Source organism: Dreissena polymorpha, chromosome 16, assembly GCF_020536995.1.
Source record: "Dreissena polymorpha isolate Duluth1 chromosome 16, UMN_Dpol_1.0, whole genome shotgun sequence".
Classification (NCBI taxonomy): domain Eukaryota; kingdom Metazoa; phylum Mollusca; class Bivalvia; order Myida; family Dreissenidae; genus Dreissena; species Dreissena polymorpha.
The window spans coordinates 21,338,602-21,365,197 of record NC_068370.1 but is presented as its reverse complement, the minus strand read 5'-3'; the positions used below and the strand labels follow the sequence as shown (position 1 = coordinate 21,365,197).

Below are 26,596 nucleotides of genomic sequence, written 5' to 3'. Positions count from 1 at the left end.
CAAGCTTTGTCTTTCATTTGATCTAGAGTCCTTCTTTTAAATCCTACATGAACCAGTTTCGAGCTCCGCCAGATATAATTGGTACACATGTTTTGAGTAAGTTTAAGGTTCATGGGGGGGGGGGGGGATAAAATTTATTAAAACTTCGCTTTGGTTTTTCTTCATTGAATGTGGTACAATATGGTCAAACTATATATCATTTTAAAGCTAAAGACGGATAGAATAACATAAACACATTTTTGACATTCAATATATGTGTGCTTTATTAATATTTTGGTTTAAAACCAATACATTTTTACACTAATTTACAAAATCTCAATCTAAAGTTAGGAAGGATATGCACTACCTTAAGTTGAATAAATACAAAGCTATATACATATACAAGGTCAAGTTAGCAACATTTCACAGAAAATTATTGTCATAAAACAACAAATGAGTTTTTATTCAACTGCCCTTTTTTGGATAAATATCCTAAACAAAGTTCTAAAAATAACTAAAAAGTAACTACTTTTTAAAAATCCAGGTATGGTGGATAATAAGTCACAATTCTATTTCAAAGGCTTAACAATTGTGTTATTTACCTCTCAACCAAATTTCAAATTTTAAACCATCTCAAATTGAAATAGATTGCAGACGACATATAAAATTGTAAAGGAATATAAAGAAATTGGCAAAACGATTGATTTTATATTTCGATTCCTTCTACCCATTTTGAAAGCGTGGCCATCGCTGTGATCCGTAGAAAAACGTGCAAAACAAATCGGTCGAAACCACGTGCAGTGGTGAGGAAACCGGGTATGTGTATACACATACCTGAGAAAACACATACTTATTTTGACAGTTGGGTGGCAACTAGTAAAACAACTATTAACATTAATCAGCAAGAGATCGCACTAAATAACAGAAATGACCACGTAGAGATATCATCACTAACCCTATTTCAAATATTTTCCAGCTGAAAATTGTCCCCCACACGTCTTTTTTAGTTTATTTGTATTGTTTTTCTGGAGCCGAAGTGCATCTCACAGAATATCCATCCAACTTCCGTTGTTTTCACTTTCGTTATTAAACACTCCGTTTAAAAGAATTATTTCTACTTTTAGATTGTTAAAGCGATGCATTATTATATATTATCAATTGAATAGTATACCGTGATGAATTGAACGGAGTTACGTATCGATCTTTCTGTCAGTCTGTAAGCGTACTATTTTATGCGCAATAATATAGTACATGTGATTCGACAACGATTGTAAACATTGGTGAAATGCTTCTTACATAGTTATTATTTTGAGTGTTTATGAGGTCTGATCGTGCAGTTTGCAAACACCAACGGAAAGATTACAATCCAATGCATTTGTCATCGTCAACCGTTTGGAATGTCAATTAGGCGATGAGTGAGTTTTGCGCATGTTTCTTTCTATTTTATTAATTTAAAAATGGCTGCCCCCATGGTGATGAAATGACATGTGTTCGAGTTTTGATATTTCTAGATATGTAAACTTTTTTTACTATTTAAGCGTAACTTGCCCTCCTCAATGTCGATATTATTCACTAGTTATTTAATTTTCCGCCGAAATACGTGGAATAAACATGATTCAGATTTTTGAAAATAATGTATGTTTTAGTGTTAAAATCGCTTTGTATTTTGATTGATTTTGTGGATGTTATGATACGTTGATGTACAAAATTGGTAGCAGTTTGAAGGAAAAACATCCTTTAAAGCATATATGGATACATTTTCAATGTGGCACTCTTCCTTTAGTCAAATTTGAGTTAAATGCTAGGGGTCCCACATTTTTCAAAATGAAGCCTCTACATGAACCTTAAAGCAAAGTTGGCAATACATGTATCTTCTAGCATTGACACAATGCAAATGTTGACTACGGACGTCGAACGATCAACGACGGACAAAAGGCGATCAGAAAACCTCACCATGAGCATGATCAGATGAGCTACACAGACACGTTAATGTAGCATGTATAATATTATATCGAAAAAATTTGTAGGACACACATGCATAACATTATATTTTTTTCGATTCTGTTATGATTGAATAAGTCATTTTCGTATAAAACCACACGGCATAATGTTCTTCTAGCAACTACACCCATTACAAACTGATCAACTGTACCAATCATTATATAGTCATATTAAGAGTGGAAGAGAGCTCAAAAGTGCATCGATGATAAACTTTTCTAATTCATGCTAATGAAAAAACATGATTGAGAAGAGGCGCAACCCGTCACTTACACCTTTGTTAGTTTTACACCTATAAATAAACACCTATAAATAAACACAAATTATTTGGCGACGATCACTGGATCGTGAATTTATATTGACTGGTACCTGGAAGTGGTCATAAAGCGTTCTTCAAACCCCAGTGCAACAACTGTATTAGGATGCAGGATCACGTGGTCACTAGGCATTGTGGGGATCCTAATTAAACTTTAATGGATGTTAACACACCGGTAAGTGGTGCTTTATTTCAAATAACATTAAAACAACTTTTATTAAGAATGTCAACTAGTGCATTTAAGACATTTCTGTATGCTGCTTAATGCCATGTGGAATATATCAGTATTACTTTATTTAATAAGCATGCGTTCTTTGCCAAATATTCGATATATGTATACTGCATTTGTGTATACTGTTATGCCGAACGTAACGTGAAATTTTGGCACCGATTTCAGACGTTTTGAAGGATTTATTCTTTAATCTTAAGAAATTGGCACACACTGCAAGGAAAAAAACTCTCTTGTATGCACTAAAGATAAGGTATTTTAATAATTTGCCAGGAAATAATAAAATTATGTTAATAATTAGAACATTTACATTCATCGTTTTGTTGTTGATGGATAAACATAAACATTTTAATGCAATACAAATGAGACACTAAAACTTATTTGTTTTATATTCATAAAACCTTTGTTTAATTCAAAGATGCAAAGAAAAATTAGTTTGTATAGATACAGCGCATATATGGTCATAAATACTTATATTGAAACGGTATATCAATGTAATTTTAAATATCAGTTTTATAGCAAACAAAACAAGTTATGGTACAACATTTAAATTAAAGTACACGGTCTATTATGCGAGAGATGAAAGCGACATTACAGACGTATGTTCTATTTACTAATTATCTACATGTTATAAGTATTAAATTCAGCCTACTATATACTATGTTAATAAGTAGATAAATATGATATAATCTCAGGCGCATTATTTCTTCCTTTTAGATAATGCACTTAGGTCATACGTTGTGTAATCAACCTTTATTGTTGTTCGGGATAACAGTTTGTTATATCTAGTTATCTGTTTGTACATGTAGCTAATAGATGGCGTAGCTTGGGTAGCATTGTGACATACGATCACACTTAGAAACATGGATTTTGAACATCCGGTAATGTTCATTATAATGGATATTATTTTAATGGTGATTATTGTATTTTTATTTCTAGTGTTATAATAATAATAATAATAATAATAATAATAATAATAATAATAATAATAATAATAATAATAATAATAATAAATAAAATAACCTGTTGGAATCGAATACTTACAAAGAAATAATGAAGAGTCGGTTTCAGCCAATAGAAGAACCACTAGGATGGCAGGAATTGTACAACATTTTAGTAAAAACAGAAAAACTGTACGAAAAAGTAATCAACAAATTCAAAAGAAATGATGGCAGAGAAGGGTATAGTGGCGGGAAGGAAACAGAAGGAGAAGCACAACCTGATTTTTTACCACCAGTCGCTTTAGGGATTTTGCAGGCACGTTTGAATAGCGAACAGCGGAAAAGGAACGCCGCATTTACGGAGTGTGGTACTGAAGCTGACGTGGGCGAGTCCCACATGTCCGTGCTTAGCATGCTGGAGACTAGACTGAGAAGCATCCAGAGAAGACATATCACCGTCCTTGTTATAGGTAAGCCGACCCAGAGAAGACTTATCACCGTCCTTGTTATAGGTAAGCCGACCCAGAGAAGACTTATCACATTCCTTGTTATAGGTTAGTCGATCCAGAGAACACATGTCGCCGTCCTTGTTATAGGTAAGTCGATACAGAGAAGACATATCGCCGCCCTTGTTATAGGTAAGTCGATACAGAGGGAGACATATCACCGTCCTCGTTATAGGTTAGTCGATCCAGAGAAGTCATGTCGCCGTCCATGTCAAAGATAAGTCGATACAGAGAAGAAATCACACCGTCCTTGTTATAGGTAAGTCGATACCGAGAAGACATATCACCGTCCTTGTTATAGGTAGGTCGATACAGAGAAGAAATAACACCGTCATTGTTATAGGTAAGTCGATACAGAGAAGATATATCACCGTCATTGTTATAGGTAAGTTGATCAAGAGAGGACATATCACCGTCCTTGTTATAGGTAAGTCGAAACAGAGAAGACATATCAAGGTCCTCGTTATAGGTTAGTTGATTCGATTCAGAGAAGACATATCACCGTCCGCGTTATAGGCAAGTCGACCCAGAGAAGACATGTCGCCGTTCTTGTTATAGGTAAGTTGATACAGATAAGCCATATCACCGTCCGCGTTATAGGTAAGTCGATACAGAGAAGACATATCACCGTCCTTGTTATAGGTAAGTTGATCAAGAGAGGACGTTTCACCGTCCTTGTTATAGGTTAGTCGATCCAGAGAAGTCATTTCGCCGTCCTTGTTATAATTAAGTCGATACAGGGAAGACATATCACCGTCCGCGTTATAGGTAAGTCGATACAGAGAAGACATGTCGCCGTCCGCGTTATATACCGTCGATACAGAGAAGACATATCACCGTCCTTGCTATCGGAAAGTTGATACAAAGAAGACATATCACCGTCCTCGTTATTGGTAAGTCTATATAGAGAAGATATATCACCGTCCTTGTTAAAGGTAAGTCGATTCAGAGAAGACATATCACCGTCCTCGTAATAGGTAAGTCGATACAGAGAAAACATATCACCGTCCGTCGTATAGGTTAGTCGATTCAGCGAAGACATGTCGCCGTCCTCGTTATAGGTAATTCGATAGAGTTCTTCCTCATATGTCTCCCAAGAAGTATGGTAGGACTTCATATTAAACTTCATAAAGCGTTCTAAAAATTAAGAGTGAAACTAACGTTAGTTAAAATATTGTTATAAAAAAGGTTGCATTTAAACGGGGGATTGCTAAAGGATCAATTCGGATGCCGTAATAGGAAAGTTAAAAAGTTAGCACACAAATAACTGAAATCAATAACCTGAGAACAAAATACTGATACATGTATGATATGTGCTTAGTAATGAAACCAATAATATCACAAGGCATCTTATCGTTTACAGGCGAGTACAATGCGGGCAAGTCCACGTTTCTGAATATCCTCCTTGGTGGCCGGTACCTGCCAGTTGACCGAGGTAAAGTCACCATGCTGGTGTGCGACGTACGGCACTGCACAGACCGCAGGGCGGAACTCATTATTGCCAACGACAGGAATACAAAACTAGAGTCTGAGTCTGTACCATTGTCAACGGATGTAAACAGCGATGGTTGGGAGACCGTTAGAAACAGCATCAAGACCAAGAAGTATGGGGATAAGGACTTGCGGAGAGTAATCATACATTGGCCTATACCAGCTGTTGACGTACGTACTAAAAAGCATAAGCATTTTACATTGTATTGATAGAAGTTGTATTAGTTTTTATTGTTTTTTAAACTTTACTGACGGTATACTTCGGATTAACACGAGCAGACGTATTAATCATGTGTTTTATTTTCTTTTGTAGAAGATGTTACTTAATGTCAAATCTAGACCAAGACGCCCACAAACCAGTGTCATAGAGATTCCCCAAGTACGTGCATTTTTGTTGTTGTTCGACCTCTTCAGTCACATCAAGCCTAAACATTGTAAATGGGAAATTAAAGGGAACCTTGCAAGAGTGAGCATACATTTACATCGTATCGCTAAGTCTAATTATGTCTGTTGGCCCCATTTGTGATAACGGACCTACTGATAAATAGCTAACAATAATTCCGACTTTATTAATAAACATGTAGAAATTTTAGCAATTGTTGTTTTGATGGATGAATTTATATAAGATGAGCTGATGGTATAAGACACAAATGCATTAAAATTGCTGCTAATAAATCATAGCTTTAAATTAAAATACACATGAGCCTTATATCTGATGAAGATAGTTACAAATGTGAGTTGCTCATTTCAGCCATTTAAACTAGAGCGCCAAGGCTCTCCAAGTCCTCCCACTGAACCCAAGGTACTGATGAAAGGTTCAGTAGACTCTGCCACAAGCCCTCCTACTGAACCCAAGGTACTGATGAAAGGTTCAGTAGACTCTGCCATAGGATCCTTGTCAACTGATGCCGATAGTCAGACCATTGTCAAGCAACCGTTTCCACCATCTAATACGGAGGAGGAAGACGGTTCCACTTCGCTGAATGCTGAAGTACAGATATTTGTTGATTGTGTAATGCTCAGTGTTTTTAAAAATAATAACATATTTATATATAATGTATACTGATTTTCAAACTGTTATTTTTTCTCAATATAAACTGTATTTATTTAAATAATTATTTATTCTTAAAGAATACTATTGGGTTATTTGGAATACTATTTGGAATACTATTTGGAATACTATTCGGATTATTAGATGGAGTTTGTCATGATTATTATTTTCGAAATTTAACAAAAACGTAGTATTTCTTTGGCTACTTGGTCTAAGCCTTATACATTATATATTGACTTATGTTTAGACGCCTGTACTATCTGTGTCCTTCCTCGACTGCCCCGGGATAAATCACGAGGATGCCACCGGTATCAGCGAAGTATTGGACGAGTACGAAAACAGCAATGCTACAATCATCATACTGAACACGGCAGACGACGACGGCATTAAGGCGAATGGTGTATGCATTCCTCGCTTATAACATCAGTTACTCAAAGTTTTTACAACAATATAAGAAATTTTCCGTCGATTGTTTGGTCATCTGATTTTATCGCTTTAACCGTAATAAGATGAAAAAACCATTTTTAGTATTTCAAGTGATTAAAAATACGTTTTCAAAAATTTCGGATGGATATACAAAATTGACAATGTCTCTCAGTGATAATTCGTGTACGATATTTATGAAAGTTTGAGTCGATCAATAATCAGCAAAATAATGAGTCTAAAATTATTTTCTTTAGATAAAGCGCGTTTTATCTAAAATGCGAGAAAGAGATGCCTGCATTGGAAAAATCACGGATGGCGACAGTATGCTTTTTATAGCCAACAAAGCTGACCACTATACAAAAGAGGATGACCCATGGAAGAATGGGCTACGAAATGAAGTGCTAGAAAAACTAACGCGAGAATGTAATTGGTTGAACGTTTCAAGTGCTCATGTGATTCCTGTTGAAAGTGAAAAGGTATTCTGCAGTGACTCAAGTGTCCGAATTTTTTTATGCCGGCTCTATAGTCAACACGATACAATTCAATAGTTAATTATGTTTCATATTTAAAAAATAAATAAAGATTATACGTATTACATTAAAACAAGAAGTAAGCGCATGGATTATTAAAACTGCTTAATTTAACTGAAAACGTATCATTTATTTGAATGGTTTAGTAATGTGTTTGGTTAAGTAAGACACCGTTATTGATGCATTTTTTTATTTCTGATATGTATTGTTTAAAGATCAACACTGAGATATCGAAGCAAAATTTTACTCACCAAGAAGATATGTACAGATGCATGCAGATGTTCCTCCGGAAGGCATATCGCGCAGATTTGGAACAAAACACGATGTACGTACTCTGTTTTTTCTTTAATCTGTGTTATGTTTTTAAGTTAAACGTGCACAACCAACATAAGATGGGATAGTTTTTACATCTCTCTATAAAATAAATACATAGATATACTGTTTTGAGATTTTGGATATCTATGCACATCTGGTCATTGACGACGCGAGTCAAGCACATTTAAAGTAATTGTTTACGGGGCTTATCTATTGCTCTATTTATTCACGAACGAGTACGTGTTCCTCTAATTACAATTTAGGTGGCTTATGAGTCTGCTTCAACATTCGAGATCAATTGTAGAATCAAACCTATCACCGAACATTAAGCTAATAAAACATAATGTTGATAACTGGAAGAAAGAAAGTTTGGAAATCCAGAACATTCCAGAGGAGAGAAAACAGAGGGAGAAAACAGAATTGGTTAAACTCGGTTGTAGCCTTCAACAAATTCTTGAAGGCATATCGGTACAAGAAGTAACTTGTGCAATTACTTTACAGACAATCGACTCTGCTGTACGCTATATAGCGAACATAAACTGGTCATCAGTCAGTAAAGAAATCGACAAACTAGTTTGTGAAATGCTTACTGCTAAAAAAGAAAAGGAAATACAACTCATGGGCGTAGAGTACGAACGAACAGTTTCGGCAATATATTCAGAAGAAAGGGGTCGTTTGAAAAAGCTTAAAGAATCGGTGTTCGTTCTGAAAAACTTAAATTTTCCAGACAACAGCATCGTTGAGGCTGCCTTAAGTGCGATGGCTGGTCCAATATTGAGTATGTATTTTAGGATATCGCCCATCTTCTTTCCTGCGATGTTCCTTGTTTTGCCAGTTATTCCTCTTGGCTTGATCATTTACTCAATTTATGAATCCTTAAGAGACGCTCAGCAAGAATCAGAAAGGAAATCTTTTGAAGATGATAGGCTTAAATTCGTTCAAGAAAGAGTGGCGAAAATTCATAAAGATGCAACAAAAATGTTACCAATTGTAATTGAAAACGCAAGTGAATACGAAGCTAAACGGATCATTGATTCCTGTCTGCAGATATCACTGATGCTCGACGAACTCGACTCTAACAGTAAGCCGATTGATCAAGCGTGTAAGGACAATATTATTCGTCTGATTTACGAAGTAGCCGATTTATTTTTCGGAGAATTTATTGGCCAAATCAACTCTTGTGGCGTCACGATGAGTGACGAGCATAATGTGCATTGCTGGAAAATGAAACAGATTAAGGGTAATGTATATTTATTTGCTATTGCATTTCATGTATTATTTATATATTTTTTACAATAAGTCAATGAAAGTAATGCACCAATATTATAGGGGATAACACAATTACAGAATATGGCATCAGTGCCAGAGGCTCTAAACCGGGTCAACTTTTTAAAACTTATTATGGTTTTCGACGGAGCTGATTTTCTACGAATATTTCTCTTTTTTTATTTCTTGAAGAAAGTATGCAGGTGGAAGAGTAGTTGCGATTTGAATTTCGCAAATTGTTTAATTTTGGTGAAAGGAAACTTTCACCTCTTTTTGTATGTATACCACTACAATCCAGAAAGAGTGTCTATCGTTTAAAATACGCGTATAACGGAAAAATAATCACACGCCGACGTATTTTAAATATTTGCGCATTTATATTTAAAAATATAATATATTTAATAAAGTAATTCAGTATGTAACCCATATATGAAATGTTTTATATGCTTTTATAAATATTAGTGATGATTGCACCTTCTTATCGACTTCGTCAGTAGACGTTAGTCAATTTATAAATGTGTTATAAAACATTGTCATGTAAGTTCAATGTGAAAACATATTTATATTAAGTATGGAATTAATATTTAATTTGCATAACATAAGCACGTGTCAAGGTTGTCTACGTCTAAAGCTCCTGTACATATAACTGTTGAAAAAATGATGCCATGATCTGTTCTTTCACAATACTGATCGAACTTTAATATCTCAAAGTGGCTCTATTTTGGAGCGTGTGTGTTGATTCCCCCCCTCCCCCCTTAAATCTGGTCACCAAAATAGGGACCGAACAAATCTGGGATTTGATATCAGGTATAAAATGGAGCACATATGTAGGTTATCATTAACATAGATTTGATATCAGGTATATAATGGAGCACATATGTAGGTTATCAATAACATAAATATGATATCAGGTCTATAATGGAGCACATTAAGCCTGTAAACAATAAAGAGTGTTTAATAATGAACATTCAAAATACCGATCATATCTGCGCCATTGTATTTAATTTAATACAAAAATTATATTTCAATTCTAATATCAACGTCTGTTGTCGTTTTCAGGAAATTTCTTGTTTGACATTTGCGTGACATTTGTTTCGTATCGAAACATTTATCCTTTCCATCTGTATTTTATTTAAAATGTTCCGTTGGAGTACTCCTGCTTATGCTGCTGTTTAAAAAACATATAGTTTACGACAATTATTATATTATAGGAACACAGGGTAGAGATGAAGTTCTGTTTGTAGGTGAAGAATATTCGTCAGATAAAACTAAGTACATGCTGGAGTTCGAGCATTGTGTTCTACTCAGGTAATTATTTTTCACAAATTCTCTCGTTTGTGTTTGATGTTCTTCTGATTGTTTTTACCTAAATGTCAAAAATAAGGTTCTAGATTTAGATTATTTATATGGTACATATATACATTAAATATTTTAAGGATGGAACGTACACTGAAAATGATATTCGAATATTCGTTTTTAATTCTTCGAATATATTCGAATATTCGGTTTTTAAACCTTAGTTTTAAATGTCCGAACTAACGACCGTCCGGAGCAGCGGTCTGTTCATGATTTCCACAAATACCACTATAAATCTTAGTATACATGAATCTAATTATTATTTATATAGCTTAGTAGCTGATAAATGTAGTAAATCATATGTTTTGACAAGTGCTAACGCTTACCGCCTGCGTTGTAGACACACATGGTTACAAACTATTTTCAAGTTTGAAGTTTGTTGAGCAATAAAATGTTGATTCCATTTAATGCTCAATATTGCCATGCTACCCCATTAGTATTAAACATGTTATTTCTGAAACAAGAAAGTAAATTGGTTTCTGCTATTCCAGGCAGATGTCTAGAGGAACCTGTGGAAGACTTGTACGCATTCTTGGATGTTCATCAGAAGCTCCGGGCAAGTTCGTCGTCACACTGGAGAGTGGATTTCGGAATTTACGTTGGCTCTTACTGAGACAACCCCAAAACGACCCAGCCATACAGAGGAGGTTGTTCCAGCACACCTCCAGAGAGTGTCAGCAGTGTATCAAGTCTATACATGCGATGGGCATTGTACATGGTCACTTGAAAGTGTCTTCATTTGTTATGGTTTGTCTGAACAGTCCATCGCCTTGAACTATAATGTATATACTATGTGTAGTAAATTTATTAATACGGAAATGACATGTTCAGCTGATGGATAACGTGTATAATAACAGCATCGGGTCATTTTTCTCAGGTACGTGCTGATAGGGATAACGAAAATCTTGACCCCGCTGTAACGGATGAGGTATGTTGAACTGTACTGTTTTATTGAAGATGTATGGGTTCATATTGCCATACTAATGCTGCCATGTAAGTAATTAATAGTTGTAAATGAAAGGAAGACATGGATACAATGTGATTCAACGATGGGCATTGCTGGACTAAAGAGTGTATACTGTTGAAAGATATCGTATGGACAATTCTTTCCGTTTTGTTTAAGCATATGAACAAAACGTTAACAAAGCATTATTTCAGTTTACTAATACATACATGAGTAGGTTTATGTCGCTTTCATATGTTTCTTTTTCAAAAGTCACTTTTAATTTCGAGTACTCCTTTTCTTGAAAACATATGTTTACCTGTGCACTTGGTGTTTAAAGCATGTTACTTTTTTTATAGGTAAATGTTGTTTCAAATCTCCAATTCATACTCAAACTGACAATTGCAGACAAAAACGAGAGTGGATTACAGGTAATTAAAACAACTTCTATGGCTATGTGAAGCATACGATGTTTTTAAAACATCTTGCAAATGATGCATGTTCTTTTATCGGTGATATTTATTTTTGGTACGACGTAACAAACGGAAACCCTTGTAATTTATATTCGCGTGTATTAATTGAATTTCATACATAATGTATTAATTGAATTTCGAATATAACGACAATTTTATATTGCAATATAATGATAATAATTTATTCACCAACGTCAATCAGGAAACCATTGACGACCATTTTGTCGCACCAGAAGTTAAATTAGATTCATCTCGGACCACCACTGCGTCGGATGTGTACAGCCTGGGGGTGATATGCGTGTATCTGTGGCATGGGGTAAGGGAAGATTTATTCGGTCAAAGAAACATGGCCGTCTTCAGCAAACGACCGATTGATTGCGTGGAGGCAGATGAATTTATAACGAAGTGCCTCGAACCGAATCCGAGAGATCGAAGGAAGCTTAGTAAGAAATGAAAGATGGCTATGAATTAACACTTGGAGACAGAATCAATTAGCAAGAAGATAGAAACAATACTAATAAACAGCTAGTAAGAAATAAACAGGAGCAAACAAAATAAACACTTTAAGGAAAAATAGTGGAGACAAGTACATTCTATAGGTATTAATAGCGTAGTATGTACTGATGAATAGCGTAGTATGTACTAGGGAATAAAGTAGTATTTACTAGGGAATAGCGTAGTGTGTACTCGGAAATATCTAGTAGTATGTACTAGGGAATAACGTAGTATGTACTAGGGAATAGCGTAGTGTGTACTCGGAAATATCTTGTAGTATGTACTAGGGAATAACAACGTATGTATTAGGGATTAAGTAGTTTTTTTGTGCTATATTTTTGTAATTTTGCTTTTGTTATAAATTGTTCTCTGTCTGGTGGTTGAACAGTTACAAACTCGTTATTTAAATACGCTTGTTACTGCTTGATTCTATATAGCAACAGATAAATATGAACCGGTGCTTTAATTATTTTGTTGTGTGTTTGTATTGTTGCTTTTTTAAAGTTTGTTGTGAATACAATTATATGGTGTGAATATAATTTCAATGTTGCAAAATATGTTAAGTGAGAAGGCGACCTGATATCCGATGCAATAAATACTTTCTCTTGTGTTATGTCTCCCAGTGGATGCACCAAATATGTGTTATGTTTTAGATATACTAGTAGATATGTCCATGCATTAAATACGCACGTATTAAACTAATTGATATGAAAATCATGATACAAAGTGTAGTTTGTAATTAAAGTCATATGTAGAAGTTTTTATTTCCTGATTGTCGTGGTTTCTCTTAAACCCATTTTTTACTATTCTATAATTTCGTGTACTTTTCCGTTTTATCCACAACTTCCTTAATATCAGTTTGTAGTCTCATTGGCAAACTTGATGCCTCTTTAGCTATTTGGGCAGGGAGGCGGAAAACTACAACGGGCGAGGCATGGTATGTTGTAGTTTTCCGCCACCCATTTGGGCAGGAACCATCTATACATTTTATAAAATGGAATCATGACTCCCGATGACCACCTCTTTGGAAACCGTTTAGTATCTGGAATATAATTAAATAATAGTTCTCATAGTTTGGCTATATAACATGCACTGTTTCTTTTAAGTATTCACAAATTAAAGTATCGTATATGCTGCATTATTTTCATTCAGACGCCGTGTCGCTTTAATAATGTGTTATGCGGAAATGGGTTGCACGAGATCCGGGTAAGAGATAATAAGATTTTCTGTCTCATCAAACTGTCGTACAAATCTGTCGCTTTCGTAGTTGTTTACGGTAACATCGTCAGAATATGAGGCTAAAGTATGGACATGTTCGTAAAATTTTTGCAAAGATATAGTATCAGCTTTCAGTGAAACTGTTTTATGTTTAAATAATTTGCAGATTCGCGAGGCCTTTTTCAACTGTAATTATTCAAGTTCGTTTTCTGTTAAACTTAAGATATCGTCTTCCTTCAAATATATGTATATTCTTTCCTTGTCGCCAGTATTGTTTATGGATTGTCATAAATGTGTCCTATAAAGTGTAATTAACGTTAAATGGTGCTTCATTTAACGACGAATAGAGGATATAGATAACACAATAGAGCTAGTGATATTAACAGCCTTCTGAAGCTTGAAAGTTAGCGCATATTTAAAAAAAACCTAACACTTTGAGAAGTATTTAAATGTTTTTGTTAATAATAAGGACATATTGTAAATATCAAGGTTTCGTTGTTCAGAGGAAAGGTACTTATATAAAACGGGCTAAAGGCGCGATTGTTATTGGGTCATTACGTACACTATTGTGCCATAAAGGTGACAAATGGAATTTAAGATGAAGTTCTCTCTATAACGTGCGTACGCGATAGCTATGACTTGCGCAAGCGCTAGCTATTGCATTCCCACGCGAAAGTCATGACGTGCGCAGTAACTGACCGATGAAACTTGTAAGAATGTTATACATTTTGCAACATGGCTGAAGCGTCCAAATTTTATAATTGCTTATCTGATATGTATTCTAACGTCATAGCTATCGCGTCCACAAATAATAGCAATCGCATGAGCACTTCATAGTAATCGCATGCTCACAGCATAGATATCGCGGTTGCACGCAATAGAGATCACTTATCAAATTGTTCTTATGTCACAAAATATTTCCTATGTCACCTTCATACCACCGTAGTACACCCTACGTGCTGATGACTTCCTGGTTTGTTGAACCTTCTTGTTTTTGTCGACGTATACAATTCTTGTACAGCGAAACGTTTACGGAGTCATTTAAATACATGGGCTTAGTTATCACCAATATCGACACATCAATGATTAACATAAATAGGAGTACATCACTCTTCTTTATGAGAGATAGGAATATACTATTTAATATTGATAAAAAGTTTAGTTTTGCAATGGTTGGTATTATCGCAGAGATAGTATACCACATTGTACTTTCAAATATATTCAGTTAAAGATAAAACTGTAATTTTTACTGAAAAAAAACAACAACAGACAACATTTAGTGTGTCATTAATTGCTATAATTACGTTAAATTATGTCTGCAAATATCACAGTTATGGGGTTTAAAGTTCCTAGTTTTCTTTGACATGTCCACCGAAGCGTACAAGGCGCGTGAAGCATTCCGTGCCCTACCTTTGTCTACTTTAGCATACACTACATCCGTTTTATTGTCATTATTTCGACTATTTGTACAAGACGAATATTGGTCAGTTTTCTTGTAATTTTCGTTCAATTCGTCTTTCAACGAGTCTGCAGTTGAATAATTTAAATGGCACAATTGGTTATTATTGTTCGGCCCACTTATATCCGCGTATGTTACATCACAAAATCCTGATGTTAAATTAGCTTCAATTAGTTTGTCAGCATTAATGAAGTTAAGCGTTTGTGACGAGATTTTATCTGTTTCGTCAAAATGAATTCCTTTACGTTCTGACTCAGTATTTAAGAAGGAATGGTCTGAGTTACTACTTATTTTCATATCGTCAGTTTTCAACGATGTATCCAGATAGCAGATGAATCCGGAACGAGGTTCCAGGTCTGATGCGCGAGACGATAGACGCTGTGTTAGGTCGGGTTGGCTCCTCGAGCAAGAGTTCCGGCTGAGGTTCGAGTCATGCCGGTGGATCTCTTCTCCGAAAAGTAACTGCGAGGCGGTGCTCTTCATCCGTCGACTTAGCACGGAGATGTAGGATTTTAAACCACGTGACTGAAAAACACGTGACTATTTTAGTTCTAAGATCATTGGTAAATTATAAACGAATTTCCCTGTTAAAACTATTCCGTTTTTGTTTAAAACGGTTCATTGTAAGTGTTTAAGGAAGAAAATGTGTAATTAGTTCCTTGAGCATACATGTACATGCGCATGTCGCTTAATCAAAACACATTAAGTTTGAAATAACACATGTATACGACAATTCTGACTTCCTTATTTACTGCCTATTAAGCCAATTAGGATGCATTTTAGCTTTTTTAATAAAAAAAAACCCACAACAGAAATACTATTTTTATTTAAATTAAGACATAGAAGATATTTGTGCATGTCAGTGTAAGATCGTTTGATATTTCACGAGTGATCATAGAAATATAATATTTTCACTCGCGGCTACGCTAACAACAAACGATCTTACACTGACATGAACACATTTTCTGTTTCTTTTATGCCGCTTTTTCAAGAAAAAAATTAACAGCTGATTCCCTTTCGCTGAAAAGTTACTCTTTCTCCCGTGGCGTGCCTCAATACATTTCCATACACAAAATGACGTCATAAATCCAGCGAAATTATCCAGTTAAACGGTAAAAAAAATCATAACATAAAAAGAAAATTGGTTGGATTCGATTTAAATTCACTCGTGATCATAAAAAATACATAGTAAATCTTGATATGATAATCTAAAAATAGAAAAAGTAGTTCCGAAAATTTGTTATTTTCACAGTATTTATTAATATAATGACAGTTTGAGAATGACATGTGAAATACATTTATACCATAATGGATAAAAAAACAAGTTACTGAAAACGTTTATGAATACTTCCCCATAGATGTCTTTAGAGCGTTAAAGAAGTTAGCACATGTAACCAGTTAAGGCAATTGATAAAACGTTTTCACATTGGTTGTGAGCGAGGTGAAGTGTTTTTTTTAGATATATGAAAGATAGAACATGGAGAGAGTTAAGACTGAGTGGGAAGACGAGGCACAAAAAGGAAGGACAATGTACCAGTAACGACAGTTGAACAACATATATGTGCAGCTATAATCAAAGCCTGGTAACGTATCGGCATTATTAGGTCTCTGAAATACGTACTGTTCAGGTCCAACCCTGAAAAAAAGATATATTCATTTTATCAGACCGCTGCTCGAATATGGAGACGCAGTCTGGGGTAACTGTTCCAACGATTTTTTCGCAGAATTAGAAGCTGTTCAAAATGAGGCAGTAAGAATATGCACCGATGCCACTAAATATTGTAATATTAACTCCCTGTTAACCGATCTTACATGGGAAACTCTTTCAAAAAGGAGGCAGAAACACAGACTTATTCTCTTCTACAAAATGAAACACAGGCTATGTCCAGAATACCTCTCAAATCTCATTTCACTCCACCCTCAAAACCGCTATGACCTTAGAAATAACGACTCAGTACCTCTTATTTACGCAAGTAGTGAATCATATCGATGCTCATTCCTCCCAACAGCTATACGTGAGTGGAATTCCCTTACGCCTGACTTGCAACAATCTCCCACGTTGTCCTCTTTTAAAGCTTCTCTTAGCAGGAACCAAACAAAGTCGTCTGAATTATTATAGGAGAATCAAACCTTGGGGAACACCTGCTGAGATGTTTTACCATGAAGCAGAGTTCGCATAGAGGGCGCGTTGTTTTCGGTGTGAGAGATAGGTATTGAACCAGTTTAGAAGTTCGTGTTTGATACCCAACGATGAAAGCTTTAATAGTAGTCCACCGTGCCAAACTCTGTCAAATGCTTTGGAAATGTCGCAAAAGACTGCTCGTACTTCCTTGCCAGTGTTCATAGCTTTGCAGATATCATTGTAGATATAAGTAAGTTGGTTCGTAGTGGAGTCACCTTTGATAAAACCGGATTGATAAGAAGCCAGAAGTTTATTGGAGCTAAGAAAATTGTAAAAATGTTTGTGTACACAACGTTCCATAAGTTTTCCAACGCAGCTGAGAAGATGTATTGGTCAATAGTTTGCTGGATCTGAAGCATCGAGTTTCTTATAGATCGGTGTTACATTTGCCAGCTTCCACGATGGGCGCAATATGGATGCATTTAAAAGATAATAGAAATAGTTTGAAAACGGTAGGGCAAGTTCGTTACAGCCTTCGCGTAGGAGTTTTGGGATTAGTAGATCAGGTCCACTAGCTTTGGACGGATTCATGGAATGCATTGCATCAATGACGTCCTAAGGCGATATCAAAATATTTGAAAGGCTATGATAAGTTATTTTGTGTAAAGATGGTAGGGGATGGTTTGTGCCATCGACAAATGATGATGAGCAGAAGTAATCATTTAGAAGTTCACACTTAGCTACGTCAGAGGAGGCTTCAACATTATTATGAATGAGTGTAGGTATAACAATTTGTTTATTTTCACTGATGTTATTTCAACGCAGAAATGTCATACTTTATCATTAGGTATAAAAGAAATACAAACATTAGTCAAAATCGACTTATGAATGTCACATAATAGTAATGACCCATTGGTTTGATAAATCTTAAGTGCTTAACGAGTTTTCGGAAAGCATTAAAAAATCAGTGATATAAGCCCACCGTATTGCACATAATTTCGCTCGATTTGTCATTATCGGCTCGGGTACTACTTTTATGTACCCCGGGTACTCTTAAGTGTACTTAAATGTACACCGGGTACGGAAAATATACTAACACGTACCCGGCCAATTTAGACTGTACCCGAGATTTATTCCCGCCTTAAATCCGATGTCGTAAAACGCGCTACGGAATACGAAACAAAATTCTCTTTGAACACAACAATTCCTCAATTTGTTTTATTTATTTCGATAATATAGAGGCCATTTTACAGATTATTGACATACAAATGAACATAATTAATTTGAAAAAAAAAGACGACAACGACCAATTTAGCGTTAGAATTCCAGGGTACGTTTCAGTATATTTTACATACCCGGTGGACATTTAAGTATACTTAAGAGTACCCGGGGTACATTTCAGTAGTACCGAGCCGCCACTTACCAATCGAGCCATAGTTGCTACGTAGCAGCTTCGGAACAGATCAAAGTCGATTCGGAAAATGAAAAACTTTTGCGTTCGTCCTTTGTATGTCTCACAATGGTATTCTAGCAAAAACAACGCTACCTAGTCTGGTTTGTCATTGTTAGAAGGTAATGCTGTTCAGTTTTTAATAACTTTTTTAATACTACACAGCTGTCAAATATGCACAATGCTGATTGTTAAAAATGATGACCTTTACATCTATGAGTAATACTAATGTAGATTAAACATTTGATTAAACAAAGTTGACAACTACTTATTTACGACCTGTTTTGTACATGTAATTTGTTTACTTTCAGTGTATACTTACTGTTAAATGTTTGACCTACCTCTAACCCAGTTCTTTGTTTCGGATTCTTCCCTGAAAACACAAGAGGAATGATTTAATAAAATACGGGAATTGAAAGGATGATACAATCGTAAGCACGCTTGAAAAGAATGATTATAAAAATAACAACAACTACATACAACTTGTGGTGCAAATTCGGTTGATATAAGATTTATCGAAACACTTTCTGTCTTTTTTTCTACTCTTATCTTCTTTGCTTTAATTTTGAAAATTTAACCCTGTGCACACGGTGACATACTGTCCATTTCCCCCGTGGACTGTATCCGCCGCCGCCGTCCCTCTGATGCAGACTGACTTCCGCTCTCAACGTCGATCTCGGGCGCGGACATCGCGTGATAAATTGAAAGGTCGTCTGCAATATGGAAACGACGTAGTCGCCAGTTTAAGCTCGTTTACAAACTCAAAACAAATCGGTGTGCTTCGTGCTAAGCTCGTCAGCAAAACGGGAAGAGCATAAGTTTAATGATAAGGTCGTCTTCAACATGCAAACCGGTTTACTATTTGAATATTGTATGATTTCTAAAAAATAGAAACTGTGTGCAAGATTGGTTGCACAAAAGAATTTTTTATACGTTTTGGAAAGATCTTCAAAATTGCAAAATGGCAAAATGCCAATACCATATTTTAAGATTGTCTGCAAAGTAGTAACAGTGCATACAATGAGTGCAAGGACGTTTCAAGCTAAAATAGGGTATACTTTAATGTAAGACCGTCGGCAAATTGGAAAGGGCGACAGGTTTTGTAACAGATCGATTGCACAATAGAAACAGTGTAATACTGTAAGCAATATGAAAACAACAGCACACACTACATTTTAGGATTGTCTGAATACATTTTTTACACAAGTGGAAGTTGCTTTGCAAAATAGAAACTAGGGAAACTTAACAAATAGACATAGAGAATGCTGAAGTGTAAGGATGTTTGCGAAAAAGCAACAGAGTATACTTAAGTATGAGATAATCTGCAAACAAGAAACAACGCACACTTCGTTCAAAGATTGTTTTGCAACATAGAAGCAGTGTATACTTAAGTGTACGATCCTCAGACAAATATAAAATAACTAAGATTGCTTCAATATCGGAACATCGTTTTCCTTAGTGTAAGTTCTTCTTCAAAATGGAACCATTTTAGAACAAAGTCGTTTTCAAAATTGAAAAACCGTATACGACGTGAAAGTATAGGGTTCCTGTCAATATTCCTAGATTCTCTCAATAGGGGACAGGGGCGGCATTGCCCCTTTTTTTTCTTTTAATTTACCGTTATTTAAGTAAAAATTGGAAGTTCATAATCACCGTAGAATACCTAGTTTGGGCGGAAGTGGCGGTGTATCTGGAACATCACCTTCCTCTTCGTACGAGAACGCTCCTTCCGGTTGGCCCTTCAGCAGAACGGGCAGCTGATTGTCCGCGTACAGCAAGTACAGTTTCTCCAGCATGGTTTCGTAGTCGACTGGCGATTCAACGTCAGTCTGAGTAGCAGGTACGGAACTATGAAGTGGAATGTAAACCAACGCAGCTTCAAGGAAGCTATCGATTAACGGAATCGCAATGATGGATTTCCTCTCCAATACAAATCCGACAACATACTCAACAACTTGAATGGCCCTCAGTTCCAGGGGACCGTTGAGCATGGTCAGCAGGTCACGCGCCTCGTCGTCGGATTCACACACGACGTCGTATGGATTCGAGTCTAAACATTCCACACACTGTGGCAGAGGTAGGTGTTCAACAAAGTCTTTTAACAAGTATTTAGTTCGGTCAGCTGCTTTCCTGAACAGCACTGGAGTAAAGAGTGTGAATGCTATTTCAGTGGACTTTTCTAATTCACGACAAATTAAATAATCTTCTCGAAACCCGCGTAACGCCCTGCAGCTTTTCGTCACCCTGTCCAGCTCCAGTACACTGCCACGTGACACCACGTGATGTCCGCTGTTGCCAAGGGTTGCAGCCACGGTGTCTTGCTCCGCTCGAACAAAACGAGGGAAATCAGCAGCAATCTGTGCAAACAAAATTGCGTAAGATCTATTAAAGTAAAGACAGCGCGTTTTACATTTTGTTTACGGGAAATTAAATAACACATGGTAGTGATATTAGTTTTACAATGTATATACATTAGCCCATGTTCTGAGTGATTTACATTTTTCGTTTTACCTCTAATTTAAAGTTTTATAAACCTAATATCATCGCAACGGACTAGTCTAATTGATTTTCAAATGTGGAATGATTCAAACATGAATATTAAACATCCGTTAGATTACATCCATATTCACCAAGTACTGGTTCTACAAAGGAAACGGACTCGAAAGGGTTTCAATAAGCATTTTACTTTCGATGCAAAAACACATAGGTTTAAACTAAACATACATAAACAATATGTGGGGAGCGCTTTTAATCTTTAGTCTTGTGTATATATTGATTATTAGAAGCAGTTAAACATACCTCGGGCCTTGCTTTTAGCCTATGCGCCATTTAATTTTTCGTTAGATCTATGAAGTTTTATTTACTTAACACCTCATAGCGAATGCGTTTCCTCTCACTTATAACTGTAGATTCGTTCAATCATACATGTTTTTGTTGTTTGACATTGGTCTGATGTTTAAATCATGTATCATTCCATATTGTAAGGCCCTTGAGAATTCATTATCTTGTAATAACTCGTAATTACATTATGTACACAAACTGTTATTGTTTAAAGTAAAATTCACTTAATCATCACCGACTCCCATTTAAATATGATGGTTTTTTAAGTGTTTACGTGTTATATGAACTGATAGTTATCATTTTAACATGTTTGTCTAATGATGAATAACAGATCTTGAATTCTCAAACTTATTTCAATTTCCGATATAGAAAAAATATACTCTAGACATCCCTAATTTTGGAAATAAATTGATCCAATTTAGAAGGATGGGAGAGTCCACTAGGCATAAATGGGTTAAATTATTGGACGTGCACGGGCACTGAAGACGATGACACATATACGATATACCGTGCCTCAGTGAGAGGTACACTACAATATTTAATTATAAAGGCAGTTGTGTGTACATACTGTTTGGGAAACTAAAATTTTAGTATACAATTTATGTAAAGGAAAAAGGCTTTGTATTTCAATAAAGTGAAGTGGATCATGACTCCCTAACAATGAAGCTTAAATCTTTTTAGCTTTGTTTCATTGAACGTAACCATAGTAACCTAGCATTTGCTGAAAGAAAAATAGTACATCAAATTATAATATACATACTAAATATTTAGATGAAACATAAAACAGGCACAATGAATGTCAATGTGATCGACACGCTCACGAGTGGCTGTTCTAATGAATAATTATTGAAGAAAGTGTGAACAGGTTTATCATGAACACTTCAACATCCCATCAAACAATTTAGCACATGAATAAACCTCTTAACGTTATCGAATAACAACCCTGCATGTTTGCTATGCTTCTCTACTTCCATATTCATTGAAATACTTAAACTTATTTGTTTTCCTGTTCCCAATATAATGCGATTCTAAATCAAGTATATGCCTCTGACACATCGTTTCACCATACGTTTCACCATATGTAAAACCGGCTTTCATGACAAATGATGATACGAATTCTTCGTCCATAATGTTCAAAGCAGACGAGTACATTTAACATGAGCATGTATACGAGTGACAATACCATCGCTGTATTAATCTTAACTGCGAGTCACCATTTCACATCAAATTGTTGACAAAGTTTAATCATGATTATGGTATTAATGGGTCTGGTGCTACTTCTACTACTATGACTACCACTGCTACTACTACTGCTGTTGCTGCTGCTGCAGCTACTACTACTGCTGCCACAACAACAACAACAACTACTACTACTTCTACCGCTACTACAATCGTATTTTTACTATTACTACTACTACAACTACTACTCCTACTACTACTACTACTTCTACTACTACTACTACTACTACTACTACTACTACTACTACTACTACTACTACTACTACTACTACTACTACTACTGCTACTTCTACTACTACTACTACTACTACTACTACTACTACTACTACTACTACCACTACTACTACTACTACTACTACTACTTCTACTACTACTGCTGCTACTACTTCTACTATACTATTCCTTCCACTGCTAATGCTACAACTATTGGTTATACAAGTATATATACGACTAATCTACAAGTTTCGGCTTATTGTCTATTAACATTTGCTGTAGTTTGCAAACAATTTACATTCGCGTTCATTATGTTGCTAAAGCTAAAAAAGAATGTATGAATACCGAGCTCAACATTCTTTATTCATTGGGTCATCATCCGATTTAAGAGCTCGTGTTCGACTTTGGTGAAACAATCGTCAGTATACAATAAAAATGTTCAAGTCTTATATTTCACGTTTTATGAGTTCGAGCAGGTAGTATACAGTGCGTTAAACAAGGTTGCACTGTTTATTTTCCCCAGTATGTGAGCATAATTCAGCGCTTACTGTTAGCACAACGGTTAACCGGTATGTTTCATCGCGGTTTGAAGATTTTATTGAAGATATGAAATACCACTTTCGTGAAAAAATACTTTCAGGTCTTAAATAGTTTGTAGCCTCACTAGGAAATTAATACATTGCTATAAATATGAAGTGTATTATAAATAGTAGTAATGAACAAACATTTAAAACAACGTAGCAATACCTACTTTGATTAAGCACGTTTCAAGGACCTTAAAGGGGCCTTTTCACAGATTTTGGCATATTTTAAAGTTTGTCATTAATGCTTTATATTGATAAATGCAAACATTGGATCTAAGAAGCTCCAGTAAAAAAGTCAAGAATAAAATTAAATAATAGAAACAAAGTAAACCTCAGCAGGGCTCGAACCAGTGACCCCTGGGGTCCTGGAGTAAAAACCAATTAGACTGCTCGGCCATCCTGCCAAGAATGTATGACGGACGTATTTTATACTTTATATAAGCAATCTTCGTAGTTTCACAAAATTAAACGACAACAGAACTCTCCAAATTATTCAATCGTTTCGCGTTGCAGCGCTTTATAATTTTCAGATTTTTAAATCGTCAACAGATGCATATAATGGATATATTAGAGCATGGTAAATGTTGAGTTTTTTCAATTTTGTCAATTTGCTAAAACGTGAAAAGGCCCCTTTAAATTCATAATTATTACAGGTGCTTTGAAGAAATGCTGTTTTTTTTAAACGAAAAATAATATTAAATTGTTGGCAATGAAATAGTTACAGTTATTGTCAGCAATAAATGCTAATCCGTTTAACTGTACTGCATTACCTTTTTATGTAGAAATATTTGGTTAATTGAAACAAAAAGAATCACGATACGAGTGAGACGGCGCTGATATCATCGTAGGACAGGAGACAGTTTTCATCAACGTTAATTAAAATTATGAAATTATGACATTTCAGCAATAACAAAACCATAATCCATACCTCCCGGACAGTGCGGTACAATTTTCCGCCATTTCGATCCAGCATTCGCACTTTGATCCGGCACTCAAGTGGAAGCAATATCTCGCTCCCTACATGGTGCGCATGATCGTGCACAAAATCTGATCCCTTCTTCAGAGCGAACCAATCCGCATCGTCTAGTTTGAGTACGCATGCTCGAACGTAACACACGTTCAGTCGACGCTCCAGACGAATGACGCTGTCGGCGTTAAGTTCAAGTCGGTCGAGATTTCGAAGTGGCGAACTTTCGTCACGTCGTACGTAGGCAGATGTTTTTATATAGTTAGGAAGTTCCAGAATATCGATGGCTGTTTTCAAGTCATGTCTCATCATTGACCATTCAGTCATGTTTTGGTACTTAGAGCACGTGCGCCACGTTCTTATTCATATTCCGTGCAACCTTGAAAATCCACTATAAAGAACTAGGCCTATGTATGTGCGCTCATGATGGTCACTTGAAACTGTATTTTAAATCTATTTTGTATAAAACATCATACGTCAATTTATAACGTAAATTTCTTTTCGCACATATCTGTTCGTTTGAATTAACGCACGTTTGTTTTATTTCATTATTTTACTTAATGTGGTTGTTTTCTTTCGATTCATATGAATTAATAATTATCATAAATGAAAGTGGTTATAAACAGCGATTATTTGTCTTCTATTAAATTAACATACCTCTCATATCACGACGCCTGCGTTGAATTTATTAAACTTTATCCGGATTTCATTTTAAAACAAGGTCTCTATAGATCGATAATACCCGACGAAAACCGATTAATAAATCTGCATGTCACCAACCATACACGTTTCTATGGTTTAGTTGCTCTATTCAGCGATTTTATCGCAATTTCTTGTAATCCAATACATGAACACGGCTCGCAAATAAAGATCAGAAATATTAACTGAAACAATAGGATTGCCCTGACAAGTGAACAGAAAGTACGAGATATTGTAAGCTCAAACGTATCAACTTAAACGTATATAACTGTCAAATGTCTCCCATATTGTCTGGACAAATCAACTTAAACCTATATCAACATCAAGTGTCTCTCCATAATGTCGTGATTTCATTGCTCGTACAACTTTATATAAAACACCAACTTTAGATATATAGCGAAATTAAGAAGAACAGGATATCCAGAAAGATGAACACACAGTTTATGAATATTCACAATATTCGGATGGAAAATCCAACACAAAACACCCATACACACTTCTGCACAACGCACCCAATAAGCACTTTGTCAGCTACTTAATATTTCTCCCACGGTTTACTTGTGTTAGCTATCTGACACTGAGTCATGGTTGACATAACAGCGACACTCAGCTGCACTGAACTAGATCTACCACAAGGTTCGGATACACATTCTTCTTATTATTAATCTCGAGACGTCGCACATTATCTACACTTTTTAACGCTTCACTGTATTAACAAATACTTAAAGAACATTCGTATAGGATATATTATTTGATTAACCCTCGTCGACAACATTTTCCCAGGCAGTACGTTTCTTAGATAACCAAAAACGAACAGTTGCAGTCCATTCTTAGAAGCAACAGCAGCAGCAACGACACCAACACCATTACACTTATAAAAGCTTCAGCGGCATCAGAAATAACAACGACCACTACAGCAACGGCAACAACAACAGTAACAATAACAACAACAGGGCAGCGGAATGAGAAATAAAGACTTTAAGAGTAACTACTGCTCTAAATCAAAGCGCTGAAAGCACAAAAGATGTTCGCTTTTTTGTCGCAAGTTTGAAATAAACACAACCCATTCAAATTTATAAAAAGTGTGTCTTAGCGTCGAATGTGTGTGCACTATTTATCGTCTTATTTATGTTATAGAAATACCTTAGACGAAATAACAACAGCATGTCCTTTTTAGGCGTTCTTAAAGCACAGAAAATATGATGAAAATGGTATAATGAGAACCAGTTAATATAAAAAAAACTCGTTTTACAACACTTTTTTAACATCATATACAATTTAAAATGTACAATAAGACCTTAAATGACATTTTCATAACACCAGCAGACACGAATGAATACATTCGAATATTTAATGGGCTGATTCGAGAGAAATCCTCCGAACGTCGGCTACATCACTGTGTCTGTGTACAGCGTAAAAGATGTAACACTATCCACTCTTAGGAATTCCGGACTATTCTCTGCATGTTTAAACGACACCTAGACACAAA

The 26,596-nt window shown here is 35.6% G+C and overlaps 2 protein-coding genes across 11 annotated transcripts; one reads left to right on the top strand and one right to left on the bottom strand.

Annotated features, from left to right (window-relative positions):
• Positions 1 to 2,314: 2,314 nt before the first annotated feature.
• LOC127862079 (uncharacterized) lies at positions 2,315 to 13,077 on the top strand. 5 transcript variants are annotated; one of them, XM_052401031.1, is made up of 15 exons: positions 2,331 to 2,468; positions 3,332 to 3,436; positions 3,594 to 3,933; positions 5,333 to 5,631; positions 5,774 to 5,926; positions 6,212 to 6,451; positions 6,759 to 6,911; positions 7,192 to 7,413; positions 7,683 to 7,792; positions 8,046 to 9,022; positions 10,293 to 10,356; positions 10,896 to 11,151; positions 11,282 to 11,332; positions 11,707 to 11,778; positions 12,023 to 13,077. In XM_052401031.1, the coding sequence occupies exons 2-15, from the start codon at positions 3,386 to 3,388 to the stop codon at positions 12,272 to 12,274; spliced, it is 3,240 nt and encodes a 1,079-aa protein (XP_052256991.1). In that variant the 5' UTR covers positions 2,331 to 2,468; positions 3,332 to 3,385; the 3' UTR covers positions 12,275 to 13,077. The 5 variants fall into 5 exon arrangements, with proteins under 5 accessions (XP_052256990.1, XP_052256991.1, XP_052256989.1 ...); XM_052401029.1 differs by having other exon boundaries at positions 2,333 to 2,468; positions 3,332 to 3,403; positions 10,260 to 10,356; XM_052401028.1 differs by having other exon boundaries at positions 2,333 to 2,468; positions 10,260 to 10,356.
• Positions 13,078 to 14,808: 1,731 nt separating this feature from the next.
• On the bottom strand, positions 14,809 to 25,799 carry LOC127862080 (uncharacterized). 6 transcript variants are annotated; one of them, XM_052401036.1, is made up of 6 exons: positions 24,370 to 25,795; positions 20,228 to 20,921; positions 19,164 to 19,277; positions 18,907 to 18,937; positions 16,614 to 16,628; positions 15,371 to 15,517 (listed from the first exon to the last, which is right to left on the bottom strand). In XM_052401036.1, exons 1-6 carry the CDS (start codon positions 24,733 to 24,735, stop codon positions 15,505 to 15,507), a joined length of 1,233 nt encoding a protein of 410 aa, XP_052256996.1. In that variant the 5' UTR covers positions 24,736 to 25,795; the 3' UTR covers positions 15,371 to 15,504. The 6 variants fall into 6 exon arrangements, 4 of the variants coding, with proteins under 4 accessions (XP_052256994.1, XP_052256993.1, XP_052256996.1 ...); XM_052401035.1 differs by lacking the exon at positions 16,614 to 16,628 and adding an exon at positions 18,538 to 18,641 and having other exon boundaries at positions 15,378 to 15,517; positions 18,906 to 18,937; positions 24,370 to 25,799; XR_008040422.1 differs by having other exon boundaries at positions 15,418 to 15,517; positions 16,527 to 16,628; positions 18,906 to 18,937.
• Between the last annotated feature and the right edge of the window lie 797 nt (positions 25,800 to 26,596).